General features: G+C 36.2%; 1 protein-coding gene and 1 long non-coding RNA gene across 3 annotated transcripts in view; one reads left to right on the top strand and one right to left on the bottom strand.

Annotated features, from left to right (window-relative positions):
* The window catches only part of LOC109277830 (uncharacterized), a 101,576-nt gene extending 93,358 nt beyond the window's left edge, over window positions 1-8,218 (bottom strand). The window contains exon 1 of one of the 2 annotated variants that reach the window (XR_008422433.1): window positions 8,022-8,218. This is a non-coding gene — a long non-coding RNA (uncharacterized LOC109277830). The remainder of the gene's footprint in view (window positions 1-8,021) is intronic. The other variant, XR_002085339.2, reaches the window with a different exon arrangement.
* Window positions 8,219-8,262: 44 nt separating this feature from the next.
* Window positions 8,263-20,697, top strand: HSPA13 (heat shock protein family A (Hsp70) member 13). The gene is made up of 5 exons (XM_019467749.2): window positions 8,263-8,366; window positions 9,950-10,290; window positions 13,934-14,147; window positions 16,141-16,308; window positions 17,632-20,697. The coding sequence occupies exons 1-5, from the start codon at window positions 8,342-8,344 to the stop codon at window positions 18,297-18,299; spliced, it is 1,416 nt and encodes a 471-aa protein (XP_019323294.1). The 5' UTR covers window positions 8,263-8,341; the 3' UTR covers window positions 18,300-20,697.
* Window positions 20,698-25,708: the final 5,011 nt, after the last annotated feature.

Raw genomic sequence — 25,708 nt, forward strand, 5'->3', positions numbered from 1 at the left:
TAAGAAGAGAAATCTCTCTCCCTTCCCACTCCCTCTCCCTCTCTCTTAAAACCATGTGAAGACACACAGAAAAGGCAACCCTCTGCAAACGAGGAAGAGAACTTTCACCAGAAACTGAATCAGCTGCTACCTTGATACCTTGATCTTGGAGTTTACAGTCCCTAGAAATATGAGAAAGTAAATTTCTATTGCTTAAGCCACCTAATCTATGGTATTTTGTTATTATGACAGCCCAAGTTGACTAAGACAAGAAGATAGGTTGTTTGTTAATGTCTTTAATAAACAGACCTAGTTTCAAATTCTCCCTTAGCTAACTCTCAAAATCTGTTTCCTGTCTTTAAAAAGTTATTAATCTATCACAAATCCATTTTTAGAAATAAAGCTTGCAAAAAAAGCTTACAATACATACAAAGCAGCTATTATAGCAGTAAATAGGTAACTACTATTATTTTATGTTTTATTAATAATTCAAATAAACTTTTTAGCAAACCATAGACTGTTATACCTTAAAGACAGCTCAAATAATACATATTTAAATTCAAACTCATCATTAAAAATTGATTGTCCAGAAAGAAGTGGTTTATCTTTCATGAGTCTAATCATTTGTTTTGATCTTCAAGTTCAAGGTAGTGTGATCTTTGAATGACTAGCCTTATGGCAGAATATACTAATACTCATTAAAGAAGATAAAAGCCTATAAAATTATTTTGTCAGGTTGTTGACCACACTGTTTATGCAGTATTTGGCACAATAAATTTAAAGATATAATCATGCTATTTGTACAAACTCACATGTCATTATTAGCTTAAGTAAAAATCGTCCTCAGTGAATACAGCATTTGACACAATTTGGGAATAGATAATAGTTCATGGATAAATCCAATTATTTTAGTAACACTAGAAATATATGTGATGACATGTTCCAACACACATCCATTCAATCACAAAGCATCTAATATTCATGTATGGCATGCTCTGAAAATATTAAAATGTGCTAGACATAGTCAGAGTCTTTAAGCAGCTGGATCCCTAAGACTTAGTAAAGGGTTTCACCCATATCCTTTCATATCCTTTTGGTATTTACTTCTTTTATTTATTCATTCAGTTAATATATTTTAGGCAGCCACCATGTATTTGGCGCTTACAGTTCTAGGAACAGGGAATATAACGAAGAACAAGACAACAAAGGCCCTTGTCTCCTGAAACCTCCACCATAGTCTGCACTGTACTTGCCTGTTTCCTTCTTCATCTTCCTCTGTCTTGGGCACATTCACCACCCACCAAAGCTTTTAGCACACAGTAATAAATAGCGCAATCAGACATAGGAATAGCATGTATGCCACACCTCCATATCCAAACCCATGGTAGACATTGTTAATTAATTATGGCTCTCATTCCCCAAGAATCCGAATGTGACTTCAAAATCCTTTTCAATCCTGTGAATACCGTGAACACTGTGAATCACAGTATTCACACCAGCAATGACTTATCACTTAAAGTTAACAAGCAAGATGGGGCTCAAGTTGGTTGAGCATCTGACTTCCACTCAGGCCATGATTGCAAGGTTCGTGAGTTCAAGCCCCACATTGGGCTTGCTGCTGTCAGCACAGAGGGTGCTTTGGATCCTCTGTCCCCCTCTCTCTCCACCCCTTTCTGGCTCTTGCTCTCTCCCTTTCTCTCTCTCAAAAATAAACATTAAAAAAGTTAATAAACAAGTTAAATCATGTACTTAAAACCCCTTAATATAGGGGTGACTGGTGGCTCAGTAGGTTAAGAATCAGACCCTTGATTTCAGCTCAGGTCACGATCTCACAGTTCATAAATTCGAGCCCTGAGTCAGGCTCTGAGCTGACAGCAGAGGGATTCTGCTTGGAATTCTCTGTCTCCCTCTCTCTCTGCTCCTCTCTCATTCTCTCTCTCTCTCTCTCTCTCTCTCTCTCTCTCCTCTCTCTCTCTCTCTCTCTCCCCCTCTCTCTCTCTCTTTCTCTCTCAAAAATAAATAAAGAAAAATAAATAAAAACCCCTGAGTAGAATGCAGAACATAGGAGCAAGCTCTAGCCCCTGTTTCAATAAACAAGAAAAAAGGCATGCAAGAAAAAAGGCATGTAACTCAAGTTTGTAAAGGCAAACCTGAAAGTAGTGAGAAAGCAAAGAGGACTAGAAGAATTGTTTCCAGGGATGGAATAGCTCCTCTTGGGCAAGATAAGACCAGTGGCAATTCTCTTCATTGGGAGCATTTGCAAAATCTTCCGTGTACATACTAAAGATCCAGCTTGATTTAAATTAAGAAAAAAAACTTGCTACAGAAAGAGAAATCAGCAGAGTTTTGGGTGGTCATCGGCAATAGAATCTAAAGGAGCCCAAATGTGAGTGTTGGGGTGGTGCAAAAATTCCTGCTTTTTTGCACAGCTGAGGAGACAAAGCCCCTTTAGAGGGTGGGGTCCACAAAAACACAGAAAATTTCTCTACTTGAAATATATGAAACCATAGAAGTACTAAATTTATCTTAAGTTACAATTAAGTGCCCACCAAGCTAAATTCCCTTGTGAACTGAGATGATCTGCCCTCAGCCCATGTGTGTAACAAAGAAAAGGGCAAATGCTGAGGGAAATAACATCAACCTCTCTCTTCATGGTTCTTTGGCATGCAAAAGTAAATATGAGACACTGGAAGAAGCAGGAAAATGTAATTGAAATGGGGGAAAATAAGATGATATAAGGAGACCACGTCCCTTCCATGAATGTCATCAGAATAAACAGACAAGAGCTTTAAAGTAAATAACAAGATTACAATAATTTTAAATAAAGTAAATTATGTAAAGAATAAAAGATTGATATTTTCAACATATAATTAGAATCAATGTAAAAACCAATGAAACATTCTAGAATCAAAAAAAATACATATATGAATTTAAGAATTCATGGAATAGTTTAATACTAGATTCGACACAGTAAAGACACTATTAGTAAACAGAAAAACAGAAAAATATTCAAACTGAAGCACAGAGAGAAAAAAATAGAAAGAACAGAAAGAACTGAGTATAAATGAATATAGGAGAAAAAGTTAATACAAGACATGAGCTAATGTATGTGTAACTGGAATCTCAGATGAAGAGAAAAGGGACAGAAACAATATTTAAAGAGATATGGATGAGAATTTTTCCAAGCCTTATGAGAGGCATCAATCAGAGATCCAGGAATCTCAGTCAACCCCAAAAAGGATAAATACAGAGGAACTATACATGGCAAAACATAGGTAAAATGCTCAAAAACAAATAGAAAAACTTTTTAATCAGGCAGAGAAGACAAGAAGATTTCAGAAGATTTGATTACCTTCAGAAAGTAAGAATGAGATTTATGACTGACTTTCCAAAAGAAACAATAGAAGACAATGGCAATGGAACAACATCTTTAAGGCAATCATTCCTTCTTACCCCCTAAATCTATGTTAAACCTAATCCCCAATATAATAGTATTAGAAGGCGGGACCTTTGAGAGGTAGTTAGATCATGAGGGTATAATCCTCATGAATGTGATTAATACCCTTATGAAAGACCCCAGAGAGTTCCCTTGTTCCTTCCACCCTGTGAAGACACAGAATGAGGACAGCAGTCTTGAACCAGGAAACAGGGACTTCACAGCCTCCAGAACTATGAGAATTACATTTCTGTTGTCTATGAGCTATCTAGCTTATGTTATTTTGCTATAGTAGCCTGAACTAATACAATAATCATATAATTAGAAAATGATGATAGATTTGCCTATTTTTCTCGAATTTATACTTTCTATTTATTTTTTGCAGAGACTGTTACTTCCAAAGTACTCTTATATAATAGTTGTAAATGAGTATTCTTATCTCATTTTCAACTGTACTGGTAATAATTCTAAGCTTGGTGCTGGTTTGTTGTTTGGGATATATCTTTGATCATACATTTCTTATTGTAAACATATGTGATATACATTTCCACTTAAATTAATTTAAACTTACAGACAATAATGAAAATATAAGCTATTTTTAAAATAAAAGGCAAACATATTCATCTTTTGAAAGTTTGGAGGTATAATGAGATTCTGTGAAAAAACAAAAACATTAGTATCAGCTTTTTAGTTACAAATCAAATTTATTTCCTACCAATACCTTTACATGAAAAATCTTCATGCAATAAATTTTCAATCCCCCGAAAACAGAAATATATGGAACCATAACAGTCTAGCAGAAGGAAAAAATGTATAAATACTCTGGCTCAATACATGAGATCTGTCCTATTATGGCATAATTTTAACATAGTAGTAATCTTTTATGTTCAAATATTATAGTGCTTCATAGAATCTAGCAATGTAACTCAAACTAAATTGTAATTTCAATACACTTATTCTTTTAATGAATGTGCAGAGAACTGGATCAATTTTCCATTCAATGAACTTTTCGTATACAGATGAGGGAAGAGAAATAAGTGTGAATTAAACAACAACAAGGACAATTTGTCCCCTGAATTAGATTGATATATGGTAAGATTTTTATTATTTGGCAGTGATTTTCCTAATGGAGCACATTTCTGAAATAATAATGAGAAATATTGGGATATATAATTAGACAATTTTTCACTTCAGCTACTATTGTTAAAGATTACCTCTAATCACCAAATTGAAGGTGAAGTATAATTTATTAAGAGAATGAACACTAATTGAGATCATAATTTTCTTGACTTCTCTTGGCCTCTATTTTTCTCTCTATAAATAAAGGGGTGGATCCAGATGCCCTCTAAGATATTTTCCGGCTATGAACTTCATTTAGTTATCTATTTAAAAGTCTCTAATAAATACTTACGACTGTGAATAAAAAAAGACAATCTGGCAGTTTTTAGTCCACCCTATTTATATTTATGCATACAATAACAATTGATCCTAAATCTGTTATCTGGTAAATTTTTTTTGGTTTATTGCTTCCTTTTTTCATATGTTTTGGTACATAGATTTTTTAAATTTAACTTTAAATGACACGTATTGACACTTTTCTAGGAAAAACTGAAAAAAGTATATATTTTAACTTTGTCCTACTTATTCTTCTTTATAACCTATTCTTTTATCTGTATATTTTATCATTTTTTAGTCATTCAGAAAGTTGCCTTCATAACCTTGAATTATCTAAGCTTTGATTTCTTAAATTCTCCATTCCAAATATCTATGAACTCCCTGCTAAGAAAAATGAAGAAAACGATATATCCACATTTCTTTCCATATCCCTGCCCTCATCCTTATTTCCCAACTCTGGGGTTTGCAGTTCTATTTAACATTAGTATAACCAACATTCTTATCTAAGTATTTCATTGTTCCTCTGATTATAAGCAGACAAGAAGGAATAAGTGACCACAGCTACCATCCACTTTAGATGATTTAGGTAATGATATTTAGAACTTTTGAGCTGATGATGTTTAGAAGAGTTTCTTGGACTTTGAGTTGATGCTGTAGTAGGATGAGACTTTGCATGTGGATGGATACAAATCTTTGGGGACCAGAGAGCAAATTGTGGTAGGCTTAAGTTCACATTCTAATTCTTGTAACCTGTGACTATGTTACTTTGCAAGGCAAAACAGGCTTTACAGATATTTTTTTTTTAAGTTACAGGGCTCGAGATGGGGAGATTATCTTGGATTGTCCAGGTGGGTCCAATTTAATCACATGATGTCTTCTGAGTCTACTGTTGCCACAGAGGTAGAAAGTCTCTCGGTTAAGTAATGTGGGTGGCCTCTAGAAGCTGGAAATAAGCCTAAGTTTACAGGTAGCAAGAAAATAAGAACCTTGATCCTCCAATCGCCAAGGAAATAAATTCTGCCAGCAATTCCTATCTAGCAGGAAACAATTCCCCCCTAGAATCTCCAGAAAGGAATGTAGCCCTCTGCTGTTTTGATTTAATCCAGTGAGAGCCATACCAAAATTCTGATCTACAGAAATGTAAAATAATAAATTTGTGGTAATTTGTTAAGGCAGTAATGTAATGGAAAAATGGAAAGTGTTTAGTTCTATTTTAGTTTCTCTCTTATATTAAGAGCATTCCACGATGAGATCATGTGAGCTCTACCTACTTCTTGACCATATCAGGATCCTATTAACAAGGAGGAAGGAGTGGGTGGCAGGGATAATAGGGATAATAGGGCCTGCCACAAATGACTAATCCTCTTGATTTGGTTTATATCTCTTGTCCTCCCTCTCAGACTTTCACCTATTGCTTTATGATCCAGAACATCTAACCTATGAGATTATTTTCTGTTTATATGCTCTTGGTAATTCAGTTCCCTCTTTCTGGGACACCTTCAACCAATTGCTTCATATTATCCTATTAACCCATCTCCTGGCTCCCTTTTACTCTTCTAAGTATTTCTTAGACATATTCTCTTTCACTAAGTCTTCTCAACTTCAAGATAAAATTACAGTGTTTATTCAGTTCTGTTTCTGCCCTCTGTCCATACCACAAATACGGTGTTGTCAATCCTAAAACTAGCCAGTTATTTTATCAGCAAAGTGAGTTTATTCAGGAATAGCAGAGGAACTGCAACTTGGGACAAGCAAACTATAGTGAACCACAGGCAAGTCCAGAGCACAAAGTCCAGTGGCTTGCTTTTATGGAGGAAAGGATGAAATTGTGAAGCTCTTTCTTAAACAAAAGTCTGTTGGGGTTGAGTGAGAGTTTGAACTTCTCATTGGCTATCGCTATTGCTGGTCAAGGAGAAAAGTTTACTTCCTCCTGCTGGGGCAGTAAATTAAGCTTCTTCCTGCTAAGCATGCAAAGTATGATTCCTTCTGGTGGAGTCTGCAACTGACAACCAGTGGTAGTCCCAGAGAATTCCCCATTCAAGACTTCTGGGCTCCATTTTAGATGAGGTTTCCTTTATTTTCACAGCATATACCATAATCAATTACATGTATGTGTTTACCTTCTGTCTCTCCTTCTGTTGTTACCAGTGGTTACCACTATGGTCAATAAATGTTTGTTAATATGATCATTATACTTAATAATACCCATGAATTGAGTGAATTATGTGTTCTTCATAAGGAAATTATACTCAATAGTACTCCCTAGACATACACATACTTTTTATGCTTTACATTGTGAAATATTTTTTTCAATGCACGAAAGTGGAGAGATTATAATAAATCCCCATTAACTATACTTCCTTCACCTTCAATAACCATAATATTTTCATGTATGTGTTTTAAGCAGCTAGAAAGCCAGTGGTGGTGTATTACTCCAGCAGGTAGACTTGTTATCAACAGGGATATCAACTTGATTTACATCTAAGGTGAGGAAACATTTCAATTCTCCAGGATCATAGTTCTGGTGCCCTTTAATAACAGCAATAAAACTCAAAACACTCTCAAGAAGAGCCATTAAGTACTACCCAGTAACCAAGAAGAAAAGAAGAAAAAAAAGAGGGGGGGGGGTGTATATTATAGACACGGACCTGAGAAAACACTTCACAAGTGTCCTAAATGGCCATTATATGTTACAGGACTTGTCCATGAAAGCAATTCCTACCAATTGTGACTTAATTCAAGAGAAAGCTCAAGTGTTCTGTTTTCGTTAGTAATAGTCCACTTCGGTGTTAGCAAGACAAAATGCTTCCTTGCTCATTTGAATAAATCACATTCACTGAAGACTGCTTGAATACTTTTATCCCAAAACAAAAGTAGAGGGCTGAGGAGATTTATTGGGAGTTTCAGCGATGCCCCATCAGCCTGCCTCTGTGCCCACACCGCTATAGGGGCTGTTGTAGGAAGGCTGGAGGGGTGAGGGGCACTTAAAGGATCCCCATGCAGAATCTAGATCTAGGCAAAGGAGCACTCTTTGAAAGGCAGGAAGAACGAAAAAGCAAAGGTTCGAACCCGGGCCTGGTTAGGAACAGGGCCAAACGAAACAATAACCTAACTGTCCTCACTCTCCCTCCAGCGAAGAGGGGCAGGCCGGAACTACACTTCCCATAATGCAAAGCGGCAGGGCGGCGCTAAAGAAATCGTTTGTTTTTACCTCTACTTGGCTCCAGTCGCTTCAGGTTTGATTATATATTCCAGTCCCTCTTCTTGGCTCTCCTCCACCTCAGCCTCATTGGTTTCGTAGCCCCGGCGTAGGAGGGCGGCTTAGACGTCACTGGCAGCTACTGAATGGAAGTTCTCAGTCCTGCGACCTGACGGTAAATGAAGTCCCTTCTCTGGTCAGATACGTAGCTTCTCCGACTGCGCCGGAGAAAAAGAACTACATTACCCAGTAGGCCTTGGGGCTGCGGGGCGGTGTGGGGGCGTCACCTCACGTCTGGTACAGTCATCCCAAGCCTCTTCGGCGGGACTGTGATGGCCGGAGAGATGACGATCTTAGGTCAGTGACCAGGGGTTCCCTGTGGCTGTTGCGGGCACTCGAGCGGTTTGGGGAGGCGGGGATAGGCGGGGGTGGTTGTCACCTCCTGGATCCAATTGGCGCAGTGGGAAGGGCTTCGAAAAGATGACTTAGAGTCGGTTTTTGGCTCTTGGGTTGCCGAATTGGGGGTCGCGTCTAGAATGGCCTGGGCCAGAGTAGGCCATGCAGGGCCGGCGGCGACCCTCTGCGTACATCCCAAGGACATCGGGCCTCAGGAACAGTTCTTTTCAAAAGAACGTCGATTTTGAGTCATTAGTTGAATTGAGGCCTTCGAGAGGCCGCAAGAACGTGCATCCCCAAGACCTCTTTGTAGAGGAAGGGGGAGGAGCAGCACCAGCAGCCTGAGCTGCAGAGTCCTGGGATGCTGCTGCATCTTGAGAGGTCAGGCCTCTTGGATGTGTGGTCTGATGCTCTTTCCACCCATCTAGTTTATCAATTAATACTCCCCGAATGGGAAAACGATGAAATGTTTCTGAAGTTTCCCACGTAGGAGCAAGTGGAAAGTGGGGTTGGCCCTTGATGTCCTTTTTTTTTTTTTTTTTTGAGTTATTTGTTGAAGATGAGCGTACAGTTAGTGAAACAGACTCCTACCGATTGACGTTTGGGGTCGTATGTAACACGTATGGATATTCTCTCCTGAAAACAAATAACAGATTAATTGTAATTTCAAAGTGGCATCTTTCTTCATCACTTATGTTTACAATCTACATGGCGTTTGTTCATATTTGTGTGTTTTTGTTTTTTGTTTTTTTTTTAATCAATTAATATTAGTTGAGCCTCTGCTATTTGCTAGGAGCCATTCCTGGTGGAGGGGATACAACAGTGAACAAAACCTGCCTTCAAGGCGCTTTATGTTGCCTTCAGGGTTCCACATTTATGGTTCTCTTTCCCTACATATTAACTCCAAGAAGTATTCCTTAATTCCTGTTTAAATACAAGAAGTTAACTGTGTTCTTTTGTAAAGTGACAGTTTAATATTTAAACAAGTTCCAAAATCATTTTACCAATTTATCCCGTTCATTCTTTTGGAAAGAGAAAGGAGATGAAGGGGTAGAGTTTTAGCCCTACGATAATAACAAAATGTTTGCTGTGGAAATTTTAATAATGAAATTTCTTTTTAATAATGATAATTAAAGCTGTGTAGAAAGCTATAAGATCTAAATACCAAATGATCAAGAATTTGAAATACATCTATATTTAACATTTATCTAGCTTTTGCTAGAGATAAATGGGTTTTCCTGTCAGCATCAGCACAATTAAAAGTTTTTACTTCTCATTCACCAAGGTGAAGTACACAGACCTACAACTAGAGGAGTTTTTTGTTGTTGTTGTTCCTTCATTTTAATTGTGTTATGATCACTTTGCATTATGAAAAACTTGATGCCTGAGAGAATTGTTACCATTAGTACTATAAAAGAAAATATTTTGAGAGTGTGGATTATTAGTATTATCTCAAAGAGTGATATTAAAGGGAGTTTGCTGTAGTAATTTAGCGTATCATACTAGTTTACTAAGACCTATCTTTTAATTTGCCTGTATTTCAGGATCAGCTGTTTTGACTCTCCTGTTGGCTGGCTATTTGGCACAACAGTATTTACCATTGCCTACTCCTAAAGTGATTGGCATTGACCTTGGCACCACCTACTGTTCGGTTGGGGTGTTTTTTCCTGGCACAGGAAAAGTAAAGGTCATTCCAGATGAAAATGGGCATATCAGTATACCCAGCATGGTGTCCTTTACTGACGATGATGTGTATGTGGGTTATGAAAGCTTAGAGCTCGCAGATTCCAATCCTCAGAACACAATATATGATGCCAAAAGATTCATAGGCAAGATATTTACCCCAGAAGAGCTGGAGGCTGAGATTGGCAGATACCCGTTTAAGGTAAGTGATTAGGCTAAAATCTATTTTAATTTTAGTTCAGCGTATATTGTTGCAAATGATGCCTTATACAACATTCTGTTTCGCCTTAATCTCCGTGGAAGGCATGTTACAACGAGCAGACCTACAGCAATTCCAGAATGAGTCGATTCGTTGGCTCCACAGTGCTATCATGGACTCAGAGCCTTAGCTGTATCCTTGCTCTGCCATCCTCAGAGTGTCTGCTTAGCTCTTTGTTTCATTGTAGCAAGAAAGCTGAAGCCCCCATGTACTATGGATCAATGGCCAGATAGCCAGATAGATGGACAGATGCTTTGTGGGTGTTAGGTTATACACATTTGTGTACTTAAAAAAAAGAGAGAGAGATCATACTAGGCATTGCTGTTTTATGACTTGTTTGAAACTCAACAATGTGACACGGACAGTTGGATAATAGGGTCACATTGTTTTCATGGACACTTGGAACGGCTATTCCTATATTTGTCCATTCTCCATAAGTGCACATTTTATTTTTTCCCTGGTTTTCCGCTTATGTTGTAACTTCTTTGAGTAGCCTTGTACATATATCTTTGTGTTCTTCTTGATCATTTCCTAAACTGGAATTGTAGAAGTAGGAGAATTTGAGTTCTCTGAGTACTTTGATTGATATTGTCAAATTGTGCGCTGAAAGGTTGTGTGTCTTAACTATCTTTAGAATGCTTACGTCTTCCCTAGTTACTATTTTTTAATCTTTGCCAATAAATAACTGAAAATGGTATCTTATATTAATTTTTCATTCCTTTGATTTTTAGTGAGGTCAGATTTTTTTTTTTTTTTTTAATATGTTCATTGGCATTTTTATTTTCTTTAGGAATCCTATTTTGGGGTGTATCTTTTTTTATGACTATAAAATACCTTTGTGATATGTTTTCAGTGTTTTTTTTTTGTTTGTTTCTAATGTTCTTTTTATTTAACTGATGCTATATAATTTTGCTTTTGAGCTTTCAAGAATGTCAAATTTTCAGGACACCTGAGTGGCTCAGTTGGTTAAGCGTCTGATCTCACAGTTTATGGGTTCGAGCCCCGCGTCAGGCTCTGTGCTGACAGCTCAGACCCTGGAGCCTGCTTTGAATTCTGTGTCTCCCTGTCTCTCTGCCCCTTCCCTGCTCATGCTCTGTCTCTCTCTGTCTCTCAAAAATAAATAAACATTGAAAAAAAATTTTTTTTTAAATGTTAAATTTTCATGTGGCAAATCATCTTGAAATTTAAAAAAAAATGCTTATAGACTCTTACAGACTTACAATGCCCTTTTCCATCCTATCCATTTGAATTTTTTTCTAATACTTTTACTTGAGCGTTTGTAAGGTTGTGTTTTGATGTTTTTTCTTTTAAATATTTTAATTCTTTTTTTCATTATGGTAAGTGTACTCTTTAATCCCCATTGCTTATTTTATCCATACCCCCAACCCATGTCTTTTAAATATTTAAATGTTCTTTCCATAGAGGGTTTTATTTTTTTATTTTTTTTTATTTTTTTTTTTTTGGTAATTATGAAGTGGAATTCTAAACGAATAGGTTTTAAAATTAATAGCTGTATCAGTGCTGTTTATTGAATAAAATTCTCAGATTTTTTATGCATATACAAAGGAGAACATAAATTTACCCCATGTATTTCTTATATTTATTTCTTTGTTCTTTTTTAGCTTTATTCTTAGAATCTTTTATTAATTTATAAATCTTTCATAAGCAGTGCTTAAATTATATAAAGCTATACATGTCCTCAAAATTATGATTTTGAGTGTATTACGTATTGATGCAAGTTATTTTTTCCCTAACTTTTAGGGTATAACTGACATGCAGCCCTGTATAAGTTTATGGTGTACAACATAATGATTTGACTTAAATATGTTGTGAAATGTTTAGCACAATAAGTTAACATCCATCATCTCATATAGATAGAGAAGAAGAAATAAAATTTTTTCCTTTGTTGTGAGAGCTCTTAGAATTTATTCTCTCAACAGCTTTCATATATACCACACAGCGGTATTAACTCTGGTTGTCATGTTGAACATTATGTTCCCAGTACTTGTTTACCTTATGACTGGAAGTTTGTACCTTTTGTTTTGACCATCTTCATCCATTTTGCCCATGCTCCCATCCCCTGCCGCTGGCAAACCAGCTGACAAACCAGCTTATCTGAGTGGTTGTTGTTTTAGATTCTACACATGAGAGATCATATACTGTTTGTCTTTCTCTGACTTATTGACACTTAGTGTAATACTCTCAGGGTCCATTCATGTTGTCACAGACAGAAGGATTTTCTTTTTCATGGCTGAATAATATTTCCTTATGTGTGTATATCAACATTATCCATTTATCTGTTGATAGACACTTAGTTTGTATTCGTGGCGTGGCTATTGTAAGTAAATGCTGCTGTGAACGTGGGGGTGCAGGTAGCTACACAAGGGTATATTCCCAGAAGTGGAGTTGCTACATCATACGGTAGTCCTAGCTTCAGTTTTTTGAGGAACTTCTGTACTGTTTTCCAACACAGAGTTATTTGCAGTTTTTGTTATTGTTGTTAACCTTCTAAGTGTTTTGATTTTTTTTGTTGTTTGTTTCACCTGGGCTCTGAGGGTATGGTGTCTTTGAATCTTATTTTAATCGTGTCTTGTTTTTGCTTTTCCCAGATAGGTCTGTGGATGGTCAGGTTTCTTCATTGAAACCTATTATACAGTCTAGAGCAATGAGAGTAAAGTTCTTATAATTTCTTAAAAGAGACTAATTGTCTTTACTATTGATATTAATATAGTCTGTTGGTGAAAGTGGAATAGTATGTTTTAGAATTAATCTATTTCTTTATTTTTATTTAATTTATTTTTTAAAGTTTATGTATTTTGAGAGAGAGAGAGAGCATGCATGCACAAGCAGGGGAGAGGGAGAGAGAGAATCCCAAGCAGACTCCACACTGTCAGTGAAGAACCAGACTAGAAGCTTAATCCCCCACAAACCGTGAGATCTTGACCTGAGCCAAAATCAGAAGTCAGATGCTTAAATGACTGGGCCACCCAGGTGCCCCTCATCTAGTTTTTTAAATATACAACCACATTAGCAGGGATAAGGAGCTAATACATGATACATGTTTTCATGGAAATAAGAATGTAAATGATACTTGATTCTTGGATAAGAACATAATGAACTACTAAAATGATTCGTGTTAATATGTATCAGAACATTTGTTCAGTTATCAATTATTTTTGGAAACAAGTTAATTAAAAGAAGATCCTGAATCAAATACATGATCCAGCAACTTTTATTCCTTATATTTCATCTTTTTTCTTTTATTCGTTTAACAAATATATATTGAAGATCTTCTGTGTTCCATTTATATGCTTGGTGATGAATTTGGTTATTCTGCTGTTATTGAAAGCTATGGTGTTGATTCGCTTTATAGATTTTGAAGTATAACTTTTAATAACTTCTCATCTTGGTAAATGACAAGATTACAAAAAATTTTATGACCTTATGAAGTTAAATTTTTATTGAATAAGTCCAGTGTGTATGTATGTATGTGTTTAAGTATATGTGTGTGGATGTGTACACACACAGTTTTACATTTCTTTCTGTCCTTTTTGTTTTGTTTGTTTTTTACTAATCCTATTCATAGGTTTTAAACAAAAATGGAATGGTTGAGTTTTCGGTGACAAGTAATGAGACCATCACCGTTTCCCCAGAATATGTTGGCTCTAGACTACTGTTGAAGTTAAAGGAAATGGCAGAGGAGTATCTCGGAATGCCAGTTGCTAATGCGGTTATTTCTGTACCAGCAGAATTTGATCTAAAACAGAGAAATTCAACAATTGAAGCTGCTAACCTTGCAGGTAATACCACCCTTGCCTGTGTTGAATTTTTTCTCAAAATGTTCTTATTTTGAAAATCTTCTATAGTAAGGTATATCACTTTGCAAACCACCTAATTATCTAGGCATGTAAATAAACCCAAAGTGGTAAATTAGATGGATTTTGATATACATTTAAAGATAAAAATTAAAAAAAATTCTATAGCGCAATGAAAAATGCAACATATTATGACGACGGCCAATAAGATAGTCCTGTGACAAAGACTGAGGACATGGGTTCATGATAGCAGTGAGGAATTTTTTTTATAAATTTTCTTTAATGTTAAGATGAGTGTAATATTTTTAAAAACAAAAAATCTGAGGTGGAAGAGAACTCATTTAAAACCATTCAGCAAATATTGGGTGCCTTGGCAAACAAAACATAAATCCCTGTTTCCATGGAGCTTCTATTCTATTGGAGAGAAACAGAAAGTCTGTATTAAAGATAAGTATATTATGGGGTTTCTCACCCCTAGCATATTTGGGCCTAGATATTTGGGCCTAGATAATTCTCTTGTGGGGAACTGTCCCATGCATTATAGGAGAGTTAGTAGCATCCCTAGCCTCTGCTCACTAGATGCCAGCAGCACCAGCCTCTCCAGGACATGACAGTCATCTGTCTTCTGGCATTGCCCAGTGTTCCCTGAGGGCCAGAATTGCCCCTGGTGCAGAGCCCTGATAAACGTGTATCAGAAAGAAATGTGCTATGGAAGACAGAACAGCATAAGACGAGGATTGCTGGGGGTGGTCAGGAAGTGGGAGACTTGGGTTTTACAGTGGCCAAGTAGGCCTCCTTGAGAAGGTGACATGTAAGCAGATTTGAAGGAGGTGAGGTTGTTAGGCAAGCAGATATACAGAGGAAGTCTGTTGCAGGAGAGAAAACAGTCATTTAGCAGCCATAAAATGGGAATTTGCTGGCACATGTGAAGATGAGAAGTAGGTAGTGTGGCCAGAGCAGAGTGAGTGAAGTCAGAGAGCTAAAGGAAATGGTGTTAAGGTTTTTAAATAAATTCTTCAGAGTTTGAATAGTTTTTTATGGTTCCTGATGCATAATAGCATATTGCTTTCTAAACCACTCATTAAGTGTGGCACTTAGGGTAAAGCAAGAAATTTGCACAAAGAAATCTGAACTTTCACTGTTCACTGTAATGTTTAACATTATCTTCAAGATCAGATTGCTGTATATTTCAGATTTGCATTTGAGGGTCCTAAATTTTTTTTTGAGGGTCCTAAATTTTAAGTCTACTTTTTGAGTCATTGTGTCTATTGAAATATTTCATCTAATTTTTATCTATTTATCTGCTTGTTTTTATCAGAGTCTTTTTTTTTTTTTTAAGTTTCTTTATTTTGAGAGAGACAAAGGGCAAGTAGGGGAAGGGCAGAGAGAGAGGGAGTGAGAGAGAATCCCGAATCCCAAGCTCAGAGCCCAGCACGGGGCTTGATCCCACAAACTGAGATCATGATCTGAGCCGGAATCAAGCGTCAGATGCTTAACCAACTGAGCCACCCAGGAGCCCCTGTCAAAGTCATATGTATGTATATATGATATATATATCATATATACATATATATGATGTTTTATTTATTTTTGAGAGAGAGAGAGACAGAGACAGTGCAAGCGGGGGAGGGGCAGAGAGAGGGAGACACAGAATTTGAAATAGGCTCCAGGCTTTCATTTCCACAGCAATTTATTATAGCGCGTAATGATTAAGCTTTTATTGCTTATGTATTCCCAAGTAAAATAATGAGAATTAGAAGAAGCTAAGAGTTTTTTTAATTAAATATTAATTAATAAAGACTAGAATGATACATTCCACTGAATCTGGGCTTTTCTTTTTTTTTACCTTAAAAACCATTGTTACTCATTGGGGTTCATGCTTTAGAAAACACACGAACATCGTGTGAGGTTGAGTGGGAAGAAATTTTGATAATGGTGTCCTCCGATGAATTGTTCTTCCTTCCAACCAATCTTACAGGACTGAAGATCTTGAGGGTAATAAATGAACCCACGGCGGCAGCTATGGCCTATGGCCTCCACAAGGCTGATGTCTTCCACGTCTTGGTGATAGATTTGGGCGGAGGAACTCTAGATGTGTCGTTGCTAAATAAACAAGGAGGAATGTTTCTAACCCGAGCAATGTCTGGTAAGAAAAATACAGGGAGACTAAAAGAGGTTCACACAATGCTTTCCTTATTAGCACACCTAATGTGTTAAATGTTTATTTAAGATTTTTTTTCAGTGTACTTCGACTTCATTTTGGTAATCTATGTATGTAATTTTATACCACCATTTGTGTATTTTTACAGCAAAAAGTAAAGTCTAAAAAAACTGACTGGGCATCCTACATGGTAGATAAATATACTGCCAGTTGTAGTTCACTGAGCCAGTAAGTAGGACTTGATGGCTGTGGTGAGGGGGACAGAAAGCCATAAATACCCTTTAAAATGAAGAGTGATCAGTTTATTTCATTTGATAATATATTTTACGAAATAGATGTCTTTAGAAAATCTAATACTATTAATAGTATTCTCTAAGAAATAAGAGGATTTTGCATTCTAAATCTTTCTTTAAAGGTTTTGTTTTAATTTAAGGAATTGAGCCTGTTTTGAAAGAGAAGTTGTCAGTTATAGGTTGTCTAACTCCTGCATTTTTCTTTTTCCTAACTGGATTCTTTAGAACCAAGTTCAGTGCCAGGGGTTTGTACTACATTAATCTTTTCCCTTTACATCTCTTTTTCTTTTAATTTCAGCTCTTAAGCAAGCAAACATGTTATAAAAAGATAAAATGTCTACTCCTACTTTTTAATTATAAGGACTTTCTTCTTTTGAGAATAATGACAGTCAGTGTTTTTAAATTGCAATTAAAAGCTAATCTGTTGTCAATCTTTATCTTCTGAAAAATTATTTGATATCATTAAGAAATATTTCCTTTTCTATCATTTAAAAATTTTAACCATGGGGGAAGGGAAGGGGAAAAAAATACTTTCAAACAGAGAGGGAGGCAAACCATAAGAGACTCTTAAATACAGAGAACAAACTGAAGGTTGTTGGGGTGGCCAGGGGAGAGGGGAAAATGGGTGATGGGCATTGAGGATGGACTTGATGGGATGAGCACTGGGCGTTGTATGTAAGCGATGAATCATGGGAATCTATTCCCGCAGCCAAGAGCACACTGTGTACATATGTTAGCTAACTTGAAAATAAATTATATTTAAAAAATTAAAACTAAGAAAAATAAGAATTTTAACCAGATATGCACTGTTTTTAAATAGAACACATTTTAGTTAAAATCTTTTTAACCCAATTATTTTTAATCAGTTTTTGTATGAATAAAATCTTAATAGTTAAGTACATTAAGCAAGAGATGTATGTCTAGAATATCATTTGCATACATACTACAGACATGTATATGCATATACACATACAAATGGATAAATGTAATATGAACTTTTTTATTTCTAACTTAGGAAACAATAAACTTGGAGGACAGGACTTCAATCAAAGATTGCTTCAGTACTTATATAAACAGATCTATCAAACATACGGCTTTAGACCCTCTAGGAAAGAAGAAATTCACCGATTAAGACAAGCTGTGGAAATGGTCAAATTAAACCTGACTCTTCATCAGTCTGCTCAGTTGTCAGTATTACTAACAGTGGAGGAAAAAGACAAGAAGGAACCTCAGAGTAGTGACACTGAACTGCCAAAGGACAGATTTTTCCCCGCTGATGGCCACCATGTGAACAGTGTGTTTGGAGCTGGCCTTTCTGAAAAGAAAAGTGGAGAAAGTCAGGTGTTATTTGAAACAGAAATATCACGGAAGCTCTTTGACACCCTTAATGAAGATCTCTTCCAGAAAATACTTGTACCCATTCAGCAAGTACTAAAAGAAGGCCACCTGGAAAAGACTGAGATTGATGAGGTGGTTTTGGTTGGGGGCTCTACTCGTATTCCTCGAATCCGCCAAGTCATTCAAGAGTTCTTTGGAAAGGATCCCAACACTTCTGTAGACCCTGACCTGGCCGTGGTGACAGGAGTGGCCATCCAAGCAGGGATCGATGGAGGCTCTTGGCCTCTTCAAGTCAGTGCTTTAGAAATTCCCAATAAGCATTTACAGAAGACCAACTTCAACTGAATTATAGAGGGATGATTATTTGTGATTGTCTCATGATCTCTTCCTCCTTATCAGACCACCTCCTCCAATAAAGAAAAATCTGAAAAATAATCTCACAAATTTATCTGAAAGGGAACATTTAGATACACAGAAATTTTACGTAACATTTTGTTTTAGGATGAAATGTGACCAGATTGATCCTATTTGATTTTGGAGAGATCACATTCCAACAAATACTTCTAAAATGACAGAATTGAGGTAAAACTCTTAAAGGAGCATGGGTGGCTTTGTTTTTTGGATTCTGGAAGCAGATAACCATATGCACTTAACGTTGTATTCTGTAAACATTGCCTGGTGCCAATTTTACAATTCCCAGTTCTTACTAAATTGTATTAGCGGGAACTGGTAATTGATTGACTTGGTTATCACATGTAACTATTAGTTTGAGCTATACTTGAAGGACAGTATTGGTGTCAGATTTTTACATTGGCTGGGAGATAGGCAGTATTATTAATATAAGCTGCGTATGTAATATTCAGTAACTGACATGTATGTAATAAATTTGCTTTCACAAATTCAAACTTATGTGATTTATTCAAATGTTTCAGTACCAGACAGTAAAAGTAACCAACTTATACTCTAGTTCCTTCATTTGTTATGCATTATTTGCTTGGATTTCCATGATTCTGCCTGGTTAGAAAACAGGAATTATTAATTTGATTTGATACATGTCTTAATGTCATAATAAAGCCATCATCACTCTTTTTTGTTATCCACAATGTTTGCAGACTTGGTAATTAGTAGTAATTAGCTACAGTATTTATGTTTTTGTTTTTGTATCTTTATTTTCAGTGAGCCCTGGACACTGTAGCTTGCATTTGAACTATCAAATCCTACTTGATTCAGTTTCTATGGAGATTTTACCCCACATTATTTGAATGAAGATCATTTGTAAAATCCTTATTACTGTTTCCTACTATCATTTTACAATAGTCACTCTTGGACTGTTTTTAGCCTTAAGGTTAGTATGTGATGAGAGCAAAAAAAATTGTGAATATTGGAAGTAATGTTGCAATCTAATGTGGAAGGCAATGTGGAAAAATTTCTACAAATCAGCATTTGTAGCAGTTTTGTTTTGCTTTTGTTTGTTTCTGTTTAGAAAAGCTACAGGGACCAAGAAAGAAAATATAGCAAGCAGTTCTGTTTCTGAGATGCCCATATTTAAAGATTTACTTATTTATTTTTTTTTCTTAATACAAGCATGCTTCATACCATATTCAAAGATTATACTCTGGTCAACATGTTTGTTGATGTAAAGTATGTCTGCTTTATATCCATTGTTGAATTTAAAGGCTGTTGAATTTCCAATCACTGAAAAGAGAACTAAGCAAACTCATTTCAGCAACATCAAAGCAATTCAGCTACTCATAATAAAAAGCTGAATGTTAATATTTTTCGCAGATCTAAAAAAATAATGTTAGCAATGAGATTGCTGTTAAGACACAATTTCAATCAAATAGTTTGTGTACGGAATGTCAAGTAGGTAGGAAAAAAATGTTTGTTGACATATTTTATTTTAGAACTAACAGAGAAATGCCAAAGATGAATCCTTCACTGCATTATGAAAATATTTGAGTGTTCTCTCAGACAGTATGAATCTTTGATAGATTTTAGAATTGGAAAAGATCTCTTTGCAAAGGTCTTTAAGAAAAAGGTGTTCCATCTGTCAAAATCTCCACATAAAATATCAATTTTAACCTGAAGAATTTTGACATTTTTTTAAAAAAAAACCTTGACTTTCTCAAATACATGAGATAGTTTAGGACAATGTGTTAGGGCAACAATTTGTTAAAAAAGGGCAGCTAATCTCATATACTAAAAAGGGAATTTAAATAATTTGTGTCTGAAAAATAGAATGGCAGTGTTGGAATTTGGGGGCAGTGTTTAGCATATTCTCTAATATAGTTATACTTTTAAAAATACGAAGTAATGTCTGTCTTTGATCATATTTTAGGGGGCTATATATAAATGGTCTTGAAATCAATGTAGTTTATTTATTTAAAAGACAAAAATGCTTCTTGAAAGGGATATTTATGCCTAATCTGAAAACATTTTTCATAAAACAAACCTAATACATTTTGGTTGTACATCTAGCTAGTGTTTTTTGAAGTGCATAACTTTTTAAATATTAACTGTTGTATGATTAGAATATGTGAATGAGTAATTTATTTTGTATCAGGAATGTTTTGGTACTGTGTTTTCACTCAAACCACTGACTTAACAGATGCTACTGTGTATCACATGTACTGAAAACTATATAGTTCTTGTGCATAGCAGATTGTGCCTCTTAAATTTGTGTGTGTACAGGTAATTCACATTTTAATGTAAATAAATACCACTTTGAAGTTTGTTTTTTAAACTGTGTACTTTATTTTCCATTCAGGACTAGGCCAGAGGACATTTTTGAGGTTTACAAGTGACAGAGAAGGTAGGGATAGAGCTGATCTGATGCTCATGGCATGTGACTTCAGCAGCTGTTGCCTACTTGCCTGCATCCTGACTCTGGGGTTGCTTCTGTACTTTTCTAATTTTTCTAATTTCTGTATTTTCCTAATTTAGAAGAGACAGTTCCTTTACCATCTGAATAGTATGTCCAGTATTCTGAATACCAATTCATGGCCTTTGACCATAATGGTGCCAAGACCTAAATTAACCTACAGTTAATAAATAATCCTGCATAATTGGTTGATTCATTAATACTTTGTAATTTTCTGATAAAGTTCATCTTATTCTTTGGACAAAAACTACATAAACATTTGGCCAAAGTGTCATTTGTTGCCCCTGTGCTTCTGGCCAAGACCTAATGAAAAGGAATTGACTCAACTAAGTATCAGATGAAATATATGAAACAACAGGACTTTGCACATCATGGTCAACATTAATTCATGTCCATTACCTCTGTAAAATCATAGATATGGCAATGCAGGGAAAGCAGAAGACTGTTTTGTAATACCTGGAGACTTACACAAATGCTCAGAACAGAAAGCCAAAAGCAGATGTTTAGAGGGAATTCATGGTGACTGAAGTGTTATCAATATGTATTTTGCATTCCTATTTGCACTTCACTGTCACTCATTCCAAATCATTTAAGTCTTACTTTCTGAACACATTACATTTTCTACTACATATATCAGCAGTAAACCAACTGTAAATATGTTAATGATGAGCTACATTTTATAAATGTGAATGCAAACATTGACCTTTATTGCTTATCTTCGCACACACACAAAAATGCATGTGTGTTACTTCCCTTCTAACATCTTGGAGCAAATAGTTTCCAAGATTTTCACAATATTTTTTTATAAATATCAAATATTTCTCCATTTATAACCTATTTTTACATTTTACTCATATGTCTATTCATGTTTATTTTGTTCTTTGTGCCATGCTCAGGAGATAAACAAGATTCCTATCTTTGATCAACTATATAACTACCCATGTACTCAGATTGGTCAATCCATAAAAAAACAGGTGAGCAACTCTGGTTACCTTTGTCAGAGATCAAGAGAAGCCAGTCAGCCTTGGCCCAGTTCATACCCACTACCTTGGCCTTACTAATTCAGTAGCACAGCAGCCACATGAACTACCTAGTCTTCATTTCCATTAGCACATTTAGAGAAATAGAGCTCACAATATAGCCAGAAGTCAAGATTTCAGTATTCTAGAGATGGCCCACTTGCTTAGAAAATGACAGCCAGAAAGATGGGAGTTGGAAAAACAAGAAGGAACTAGATCTCTCCTGACTGCTGCCTCCTCAAGTGACATAACCTGATAATAATATAGCCATATTGTGTAGCAATGGGGATTAGATCTTATTTTAATCCCTGGTTATCCCAAAGTTGCTGTGTATAAAAGAGACTTTCATAAACAGTGGCTCAATTTTGCCCTTTATATTAACAGTGCATTCTGTGATGGGTTTATAAATAGGAGACACCAATTGCAAGGAGCTGTGACTGCTGATATTGAAATGGCTAACATGTTATTGAATGTGTTTTATATGCCAGACACTGTCCTAAGAGTTTGTGTTACATGACTTAATTTTCAAAAACTTTAGGAGGTAGATAAAATTGTTACTACCAAGTAAGCCCAGAGAAGTAAGTTAACTTGCCCCAGTGTACAGGACTACAAAGTGGTGAGAGTGGAGTTGAACATCCTATCTCACGATCCAGTAGCTTTAAAAACTACTGTATTTTCCTTTTTCAGTTTTCTTGATTATGTTTCCTAAGCGGAAGGCTCTACAGATCAGTTATAACTATTATTTGTGTGTATATTAAAATACAGCATTACATCTCAATACTGTTGGATACCAAAGCTATGCTAGAAAATATATCAAATTACCATTACTAAACCATTTTGACCTACAAAAATGGCTATTTCGTATGGTTCAAACGAATAATACATTTGAAAAAGCAGCCTGCCCCCAAGCTTTAATTCCGTTTACTATGCTTACAACACTATTGGTTTTAAGTCCTTCTCTATTTTTAACCACCAGACTCTTGTTAACTAGCTCTCCCAGGAATGGGACATCTTAGTAGGCACTGCAAAGACAATCAATTTTCTCATCACATGGACCTGGAGTCTACATTTTATTGGCCAAGATCTTGAAATCTTATTTTTGGAAACATAGGGTGGATAATAATACCTTTCTTATATTCCTTAGTGAAGACTGAAGTAACAAATGATTCCAATGCCTCACACATTAGTTGGCATAGGTATGCTTTCAATAATAAATATCCTCAATATCCTAAAAAATTCAACTTAATGCTGCTTAGGATTTTCCTTCCATAAGCTAAGATAAATATTTCTATATATTGAAATTATAATCCTTATCTTCTTAAATCTGTTTCGGAGTTAGACTTTAAGCAAACCAGACAATCATTGAATACACATGTTTGTTTTAAAAATTCAAATGAACTTACTTCTCTGTAATCCAGTCATACTGAGGACCTTGCACTTTCCTTCTCGTATACTTCAGTGATTGAATAAGCTTTGTGAACGTAATTGAAATGAAAATGTAATACTAATTTCTTAAAACATGAAAAAAATATTTTTGAGTAATTTTGACTTAGTCATATTTTATGTTTACTTTTGCTTTCTTTTTACTCTTTATTTAAAGTATACTATATGTTATATGTGTGTGTATACATATACATATGTGTGTATATATAGATATAGATATAGTTATAGATAGATATAGATATAGATATAGATATATAGATATAGATATAAAACTGCACTCCTAAGTATATGGCTTGATGAATTTTCACAAATTGAACCAGTACTCAGACCCAGATCAAGAAACAGAATATAACCATTATCCAAGAAGCCCAATTTGTGTACCCCTTCAATCATGTCCCCTCTGTCTTTACCAAGAAGAAACAGTATCCTGACTTCTAGTAGCAGTATACTTTTTCCTTTTTAAAAAACTTTTGTAGAAACAGAATTATAGAATCACATACTACTACTCCTTTGCAGTTGGTTTCTTGCCCTCAACATCTTACTTGTGAGATCCGTCCTTACTGTTGCCTGTAGCTGTTCACGCTCATGGCTGTATACATTTCTACTGTGTGACTGCGCTGTAGTTTATTCAGGCTACTGTTGATTTCCCATTTGGTTTTTTAAATTACAGAGGGTCACAAATAATAAACGAATGAATGAATGAATGAATGAATGAATAAATAGCAGAAGGTCTCTGGTTGATTTACCAAAGGTGTAAAGAGGCTAAAACAATCTTTTTTTTTTTTTTTTTAACATTTATGTATTTTTGAGACACAGAGAGAGAGCGCATGAACAGGGGAGGGTCAGAGAAAGAGGGAGACACAGAATCTGAAACAGGCTACAGGCTCCGAGCTGTCAGCACAGAGCCTGACGCGGGGCTCAAACCCACAGACCGCGAGATCATGACCTGAGCCGAAGTCGGACGCTTAACCGACTGAGCCACCCAGGCACCCCAACAATCTTTTAACTTAATGAAATATCTAGATCCCTTTCCTTTTTAATTTTTTAAAAATGTTTATTTTTGAGAGAGAGAGAGGGAGACAGAGCATGATTGGGGGAGGGGCAGAGAGGGAGACAGAATCCGAAGCAGGCTCCAGTCTCCCAGCTGTCAGCATAGAGTCCGACGCGGGGCTTGAACTCAGGAACTGCGAGATCATGACCTGAGCTGAAGTCAGATGCTCAACCGACTGAGCCACCCAGGCGCCCCTCCCTTTCCTTTTTTTATTTAAAAAAATATTTTTTTTAATGTTTATTTATTTTTGAGACAGAGAGAGACAGAGCATGAACAGGGGAGGGGCAGAGAGAGAGGGAGACACAGAATCGGAGGCAGGCTCCAGGCTCTGAGCCATCAACCCAGAGCCCGATGAGGGGCTCAAACTCGCAGACCGTGAGATCGTGACCTGAGCTGAAGTCGGACGCTTAACCGACTGAGCCACCCAGACGCCCCTCCTTTTTTTAAACTGAAGTATAATTAACATGCTGTATTGTATTAGTTTCAAGTGTACAATATAATGATTCAATAATGCTATACATTACTCAGTGCTCATCAAAATGTGTAGTTTTAATCCTCTTCGCCTCTTTCACCCATCCCCCTACCCATCTTCCCTTGGGCAACCACCAATTTGTTCTCTGTATTTAAGAGCATGTTTTTTGGGGGGCTCCCTGTGTGGCTCAGTTAGTTGAGTGTCTGACTCTTGATTTTGGCTCAGGTCATGATCCCACAGGGGCGTGGGATAGAGTCACCCATCAGGCTCTGCCCTGAGCACTGGAGTCTGCTTAAGATTCCCTCTCTCTCCTGCCCACTTGCACTCTCTCTCTTAAAAAGAAAAAAACAAAAAAAAAAAAAAAAAAAAAAAACCCACTGTTTTAAAATCTTCTTGTCCTTTTTTTGTTTCTTAAATTCTACATATGAGTGAAATCTTATGGTATTTGTTCTTCCCTGACTTGTTTTACTTAGCATTTTACCCTCTAGATCTATCCATGTTGTTGCACATGACAAGACTGATTTATTGTTCTTTTTTTTTTAATTTTTTTTTAACGTTTATTTATTTTTGAGACAGAGAGAGACAGAGCATGAATGGGGGAGGGTCAGAGAGAGAGGGAGACACAGAATCTGAAACAGGCTCCAGGCTCTGAGCGGTCAGCACAGAGCCTGATGCGGGGCTCGAACTCACGGACCGTGAGATCATGACCTGAGCCGAAGTCGGACGCTCAACCGACTGAGCCACCCAGGCGCCCCCTGATTTATTGTTCTATAGCTGAATGATATTCTTTTTATATACACACACGCACACACATACATACATACCGTATCTTCTTTATCCATTCATTTATTAATGGGCACTTCAGTTGCTTCTGTATCTTGGATATTA

This window comes from Panthera pardus, unplaced genomic scaffold, assembly GCF_024362965.1.
Source record: "Panthera pardus isolate Hobbes unplaced genomic scaffold, ASM2436296v1 HiC_scaffold_16, whole genome shotgun sequence".
In the NCBI taxonomy this organism is placed as follows: Eukaryota; Metazoa; Chordata; class Mammalia; order Carnivora; family Felidae; genus Panthera; species Panthera pardus.